This window comes from Chlorocebus sabaeus, chromosome 7 (genome assembly GCF_047675955.1).
Source record: "Chlorocebus sabaeus isolate Y175 chromosome 7, mChlSab1.0.hap1, whole genome shotgun sequence".
Taxonomy (NCBI): Eukaryota; Metazoa; Chordata; class Mammalia; order Primates; family Cercopithecidae; genus Chlorocebus; species Chlorocebus sabaeus.
Window position 1 is genome coordinate 72722563 of NC_132910.1, and position 7738 is coordinate 72730300.

The following is a 7738-nucleotide window of genomic DNA, read 5'->3' on the forward strand; positions in this document are numbered from 1 at the left end:
ATATGAATAAAATGTATTTCAGGAATGAATCTATGCTGTAAAAGCATTGTTATATTTCTACCATTTTGAACTTCTAAGTCATTAAAAGAAGAAAGCCAGACTGCCTGCCTCTAACTAGCTTGATCACCTATGTAGGCTTTCTAAGGAGAACTGGATATTAGATAAGGAAATTAGGGTTTGCTGAAAGCCAGTGAATTGCTCAGTGGCTTGCAAAGCAGCCAGGTAGTTTTGGATCTAGTTCTTTCTCAGCAGCCAAAATGAACTTAAGAGTTAAACAGATAAGGAACTGAGAGAGACCACCAGGAGCAGCACAGGCCATGGATAACAGGTAACCCTGATTTAAGATCCCAAGAGTGAACATTAGCTCCAGAGAGACTTGACTTTAAAAATGAATGGCATGAAAAGATGCAATCAATATCTAGTCAGCTCCTCTGGAATGAGCTTCATCTCAAATTTATTTATTTACGTTTATCCTGCTTGCTTGGCACAGGGCTATTTAAAATTATAATAATTTTAAACCAAATGAAAATATTTCTGATCAAACCTTGTAACTTAAACATGTATCACAGAGATAATTCTGATGTTCATGAAGTTTCTAATGAACAATTACGTAGCCTAATTTTGCCTTCATGACATTCTTACTGCTCAGATGCCGCACCCAACTTTAATACTAAACTTCTTTTTTTTTCTTTGAGACGTAGTCTTACTCTGTTGCCCAGGCTGGAGTGCAATGGCACGTCTCAGCTCACTGCAACCTCCGCCTCCCGGGTTCAAGTGATTCTCCTGCCTCAGCCTCCTCCCAGGTAGCTGGGATTACAGGTGTACACCACCATGCCTGGCTAATTTTTGTATTTTTAGAAGAGATGGGGTTTCACCATGTTGGGGTTTAACCAGGCTGGTCTCGAACTCCTGACCTGGTGATCCACGTGCCTCAGCCACCCAAAGTGCTGGAATTATAGGCATGAGCCACCGTGCCTGGCCAATACTAAATATTTTAACAAAATGTTTTACTTTCATGATTTCCAAGAATAGTAACAAAACTAGAGCAAAATTTAACACTGTGTATCTTTTTTAAAACATGACTTGTAAGTTTTATGATGAATAAAAACTGTAGTTTTGATAGAAACCAGTCTTGGTGTTATACTGTCATAGGGCTCAGGTACATAATCTTATATGCAAACCACCATTCTACGTTTTGTATACACATGACCTTTATGATACTAATCATTCTTTGAAATTATTAAAATTAATGTCCACAACCGGAAAATATGTTCACTTACACTATTTGGGTAAACAGTCTACATGATGAAAAGGAATTGATGGACCCTCAGACATCACGGGGGAACTTACAAGAGATTCAAGAAACTGCCAAATGAGCAAAGGTAGAGGGAATTATTATTCCGTGCTTGTTAAATTTTCATGTACATCACCACACCAGCATATCAAGATAGGAAAAATATTCCTCAGGAAAGGAAAGTTAATTCCACATAAAAGTATCCTTTCTATGGAGAAGAACCTAAACCAAACTTTCCACTTGAAGTAACATGAGAACTGTTTTACTGTAACATTTAAGTGCAAAAGAGGAGGTAAGAATGGGATCCCTGTATAAGTTTACTAAAGTAACCAACTCATCTTAATCCTCCTATTTTCACTTGGAAAGGACCAAGAAACTTTATTCAATTTTGGTAAGTCAATCTGATAAAAAGTGAACTATAAATAAGAGAGAACATTGTTTTAGTAGTTAAAACACTTGTTTAAAAAAAACTATCTGGACTCTGACAAGCCAGTTAGATTGACAAGATCTGTGAAATCAGTTTTGGAGTTTTTAAGCCCTGATATCTTATTCACAAAAGACTGTATAACATGGTCAATATTTAAAGACCTTAAACTATCTTCTCTTTCCTACATTTTTGATAAACATTAATAACAGTAAAGAAGCCAGGCGCAGTGACTCAGGACTGTAATCCCGCCGAGACGGGAGGATCACTTGAGGCAAGGAGTTTGAGACCAGCCTGGCCAACATGGTGAAACTCCATCTCTACTAAAAATACAAAAATTAGCCGGGCGTGGCAGGGCGCCCGTAATCCCAGCTACTTGGGAGGCTGAGACACGAGAATTGCTTGAACCCGGAAGGCAGAGGTTGTAGTAAGCGAGATCACTACATCACTGGACTCCAGCCTGGGCGACAGAGTGAAAGTCCCTCTCAAAAAAAAAAAAAAGAAAAGAAAAGAAAAAAACAGTAAAGAAAGCCTGCAGTAGATTATCAACTTCTGAAACAGTCCCAAGTCCCAAGGCAAATTCAATTGAGAATTCGTTCCACGAGTTCATTGCTTAAGAAAAACAGCGCTTGTGTTTAATCATTTAAAAAAAAAAAAAATCAGAGCCCACAACCTACAGTTTATTTTAGTAAAACTGGGCTGAGCAACTGGAAAAAGCCAATGCTCCATCATAGTATTAAAATACAGAAAACTTTGCGGAAAAAAAATAAAGGAAGTCAAAGTGGGGGGGGAAATGCGTTCGCCTCACATGACCACAATGAGCTGTTCTTGCTCTGGTTCTAATTTGAGCGACTCTCTGGATTTTGAGGAAGGCCCACTTTTACACATTCACTCATGAAAAGGGAGTGCACACAAATCCGGCCACGTCACCAGCTGCTGCGCGCGAAGGCAGCTTGGCGGCGTCGGTGCTGGTTCCGGAGGGCGCTCCGCGAGGAGAACCGGGACACAGGAAAGGGGGCGGGGAAGCAAAGAGGGAACAAGAAAGGTGGAAGCGATGTCCCCAAAGCAGGTTCCGTTTCCTCCTAAACTTTTTGGCCTTCAGACAAATCCTAAAAGTCCCTCGTCGCAGCATACAAAGTTGTGGGTAAATCCAGCGCGGTGGGGGGCGCACGGCCTTACCTGTGCCATGGCGACGAGTCAGGCCAGGGGAAGGTGAAGCAGGACTGCAAAACAGAAGAGACCTCGAGCTTAGCGCGCCACTCGCAACTTGCGCCCTCCCCAAGCGCAGGTTCGCGGGGAGGCGCTAAGACAGCCCGGAGGGCCCCGCCACGGGGCCGACCCGCCCTCTCGCAGCTACCAGGACAGCTCTCGGCCCAACGTCTGCGCGAACCCAGTGCCCTGCGACCCCGCTCCCCTCTCCAGAGGGAGCCCCCTCCCCGGGCTGCGGCCACTCACCCAGACTGTGGGACCCAAGTGTCCCGAACCACCGGGAAAGCGGCGGAGCGCCGGGCGACGGTACGCGGGGCAACGCCGGGATGAGGACGCCGAAGGATCGGGCAGCTGCACCGAGACTGATCCAAGCAACGGAAACGCCAGCGGCCCCGCCCCGGCCCTGCCCGGCTTGGCCCGGCCCACCCCCGCCTGGGACTCAACCGCAGGCAGGCCGCGCCAGCCCGGCCCGCCCCTGCCACGGCCTCAGGGCGCCTGCGTGGATCGCGGCTAGTCCCAGTCGGTGGCCAGCGGCGTGGACTGTCCCGCGGCTCTCGCGGGCCTGGGTGGGGCGCGGCCGCAGCGCTGCTGGAACCAAGAGGGGGCGGCCGCTCCCCCGAGGGCCCCAGGGACAGTCTTGTCCTCGCCCCGAGGGCAGGGCATGGGGAGCTGTCCAGGACTCGGGGTTTTGGAGGTGCTGAGCCTCCCTGCCTTCTGTGACCGTAGGAATCGTAGCCTCACTTGGGTGCTCCACAGAGCAGTGCGTGGGCGTCGTTTTGGAGGCGAGACAAAATCATCGCAGCTAAAGACAGCGCGCCTTTGTCAACGGGATAGAAAAAACCTGAAGGGAGGGCCGTTTCCCCAGTTGTTTTTGTTTCTGTTTTGTTTTGTTTTTGTTTTGTTTTGTTTTGTTTTTGAGACGGAGCCTCACTCTGTCGCCAGGCTGGAGTGCAGTGGCGCGATCTCGGCTCACTGCAACCTCTGCCTCCCGGGTTCAAGTAATTCTCGTGCCTCAGCCTCCTGAGTAGCTGGGATTACAGGCGTCCGCCACCACGCGCAGCTAATTTTTGTATTTTTAGTAGAAACGAAGTTTCACCATGTTTGTCAGACTGGTCTGGAACCCCTGACATTGTGATCCACCCGCCTCGGCCTCCCAAAGTGCTGGGATTACAGGCGTGAGCCACCGCGCCCGGCCTGTTTTGTTGTTGTTGTTATTGTTGTTGTTGTTTTGTTGTTTTTAATGCCTATGATTGCTTCCTAGATGGCCCTCTCTTAAATGTACAGCCTTCTAGTAGCATATGTGGGGTATTTCAAAGCCTCCGCTTCCAATCAGTTTCTGTTTTCAAAACTAGCCTAGAACTTTAATATGACTTAAATTTAAGCCATGCCTCATATTGGTTCAACATAAAATATATGAGCATATGAGAGAGATGGGGAGGGAGGGAGAATCTACAGTGTATTGTACTAGCATGGTGCTGTGTTCTGTGAAAGGGCCTTATATGCAAAGGAGCCCCCAAATGCGAAGAAGCCAAGAAACCAAAGAACAAGGCAGACAAATCCAGTCTGTCGGTAATAGGTGTGTTATTGAAGGATATCATAGACAGAAGCGTGACCTTGGGCGGCAGCAAGCAGATAAATTTATGCACTGTTACTCCCCCAACCCTGGCCTTATATATCGTAAAGAGAGAGTATACTGCTCTGCAAGACAATTAAAGGCAGCCCTCCAGATCAGGTGAGAATGCTTTATGCGTCATAGCCTACAATGTGGGCAATAGCATCAAGGTTGACATGTTCTTATGCTAACGACAGTTAAAAAAAAAAAAATCCTAGGAATCAGCAGGTATTCATGGGACTGGAGTTATTAAAGGTCAACATGGCGGATTAGCATCCAGGGTATAATCACTTTTGTCTCCACATGCTGGAAAAGGAAAAGTAGAAGACACAGTGACCTTCTCAGACTTACTGCTATGGGGAGGGAAGGTGCCAGGGCAGAGGTGACAAAAGGACAAGTTTGCGACACTAGATGCAGTGTTTTAGACATATGCTGGAATGGGAAGTGCAAAGTGCTTCTCAACGTGGAAGTTAAGGGTAAGCGATAAGGATCTAGTCTTTGAGAATGAGGAAGAATAAATTAAATGGACAGCAAATGTGGTTCTTTGTATAGAACTTCTCATTCGCTTTCACGTGTGAACCACATGCTTATTCCAGCCCTGACAAAGTCACAAAAGAGTGGTTGTTCTCTGGAAAAGGAGGCAAAATTGCAAAATTTGTGGAGCTTGCCAACTCCATCACCCCCACCCCACTGGCAGCTTGCCTTTCCTCTGGGAGCCTCCTCTCCACCAGCCCAGCTGTCTACTCAGCCTCAGGCTGTCCCCAAGTCAGCACCTCCCCCGGGCTTTCTTTACAGGTATTAATATATCTGAAGGCAGCCCTTTTCTGAGCATCTGTCTCTATTGCTCCAGCTTTTCTACTCTCTCTCTGCCCTGCACCAAAAGCAGGACCTTTAATCTTGCCTAGAGCATTCTTTTTTCTCACCCACATCCACTTGAACTCAGTTTGCTTCTCTCACTTTCTGCTCTCACATTAGTGGAATTAAACAGGACCCCAGAGATCCTATATTTAACAATCATTGGTTTTACAGGGACATGAGACTCGTCATAGGTTAGCAACTTGCTCTATGTCCTGCAGCTAAATACTGACAGAATCGACGAGTTATTGGACCCAGAGTCTTGATGTACTCAAGTTAGCATTTCTTTCACTTCCAGTAATATCAGTTTATTCAACTCCTACTCTGGACCAGGCACAGATCTAGGTGCTGGGGAAAACGCGGTAAGTGAAACAAAGGCCCTGCCCTCATAGGTCATACATTCTGGTGAAGGAAACAAACAATAAACAAATATCTAATATGTCCTGTGTGATGTGTAGTATAAATAAACTAAAATGCTAGGCAATGGAAATGAAGGGAACACTATTTTACAAAGGTGATATGAAGCCATTTCTGAAAAGCCTTGGACAGAAACCTAAATTGATACAATTTATTTATTTATTTATTTTTAAAGGTACTCAAATGTCAACTTTATTGTTTCTATATAAACACCTTTTTGTACTGAAAACTGTAAAAATAACAAAGTTTGCTGTGATTGCAATCCAAATTTTTGAAAGCCAGAAAATCTAGTTATTATGCTATAGCCAAACTACCTAATGCTTTCTTTATCCACAAGTAACTTTGCTTCAATTTCTTGATGTTGGGTTTCATCTCACTGACTTTGGGCTTCTAAGACACATGGGAATACTTATGTCGTCTTTGGGTGAAATCAAACAGTAGAGCTAAAGTTATTCAAATACATTCAAATGACACAGATCCCTTACAAATTACTAGTATCACAGTAGGAAGAAAAAGATACAAGAAGAAAAATACATCCTAGAACTCATTAATATTATTGGTATATAGTCTATTCTAGCATAGAGTAGCTTTCACAACCTGCTATATATATAAATTACCAGCAAGAAGAAAAAGGTGCAAGAGTAAGTTTTATGGCTGAAGTGGCTTGGTGTCATAATTCCCTATTCTAGCATTCTCAGAAGGATCCCATCCATTAGACACGCAGAAACTGCAGGGACATTTGAATGGTCTTGATTCCTTCCTAACTCCCTTAAGCCCAGTGTTTGTCAGTATTCTTACATGCGTACGAACTCTGCCGAGTAACATGTATCTGAATCTTGCCATCCTTTCTCTCTGCACAGACAGCAATGTTCTTACTCCTCTCCTCCTGTAAATCAAGTCATCTCTGATTTGCCTGAGGACTGGTGTTCTTGCAGCAATTCCATCTATCACTTGATGGAGTGAATCTTCTGATAGAGGGGAAGGGGATTCGTTACTGGCGTTGATAGTCAAGTTACTAAGGTTCTTTATCAACATCTCGGAACAGATTACAGAGGCCCCTGAATTGTCCTGAGAATTTTCTTGGGTCAGCATTTGTGAAGACTCTGGGATGGAGGTTGGATTAAACTGCTGTGATGGGTCCATCTGCGTCTTGAACAACACTAAGCTTCTCCTGGATCTTTGAAACCAAGCAGAAACTGACGACTGACCCTCAAATTGCTACAAGGTAGCCCGGAGAGAGGCTGAAAACCCGAGCTCCAAGGAATGGTCAAAGAACTGACCCATACAATTTAATTGTATTTGACCACTATACACTGAGCACCTGTGGAAAGGCCATACCTAAGAGTTTGCACCTTAATATTATAGATAAAGCCTGTATACAAACACTATAATGAGAGACTGTAAATCATGAAAGAAATGCATAGAATGCAATCAAAATGCAATTAGTTTCAGAGGAAAGAGCTAATATTTTGTCAAATGGTTGACATGGCATTTTAATTAGGCTTTTGAGCGAGGATATTTTATCAAACTGTCAAGGGGAGAAAGGGTAGTCTGGTTAAGTGAACTGCAAAACCAAAAGCAGGAAATTATCTCTTTGTGACTGTGTGATTTGAACTGTCTAAAATGGCTAGAGTGGAAGGTACATAAAGAGAGATTGCCACATAAAGATTCTGCTTTGAATCATGTATTTAATTGATGGATTTTGAATAACTGATGTTCTTAACTACTGAGTGATAGAAATGATAGGCACTCAGGAAATCTCTTTCACTACCTCTTGTCAGCCTAATAAACAGAGAGGGAGACTTTCTAAAAACAAAATTATATTTATTTGGGAATGAGTATTGCAATAGGAATAAGTGTGCCATATTAAACTATTTTGTGTATTCAGGGAGGTAAAGGAAGACAAAGGTTTTTCAAGGAAGAAGGA

General features: G+C 44.1%; 1 protein-coding gene and 1 pseudogene across 1 annotated transcript in view; both read right to left on the reverse strand.

Annotated features, from left to right (window-relative positions):
- ANXA5 (annexin A5) overlaps positions 1–3283 on the reverse strand; it is a 29957-nt gene extending 26674 nt beyond the window's left edge. The window contains exons 1-2 of the mRNA XM_007999689.3: positions 3174–3283; positions 2898–2941 (exon numbers count right to left, since the gene is read on the reverse strand). Of these exons, the coding sequence (XP_007997880.1) occupies positions 2898–2906 (9 nt within the window). The 5' untranslated portion in view covers positions 2907–2941; positions 3174–3283. The remainder of the gene's footprint in view (positions 1–2897; positions 2942–3173) is intronic.
- Positions 3284–6459: 3176 nt separating this feature from the next.
- LOC119621720 (developmental pluripotency-associated protein 3 pseudogene) lies at positions 6460–6954 on the reverse strand (annotated as a pseudogene).
- Between the last annotated feature and the right edge of the window lie 784 nt (positions 6955–7738).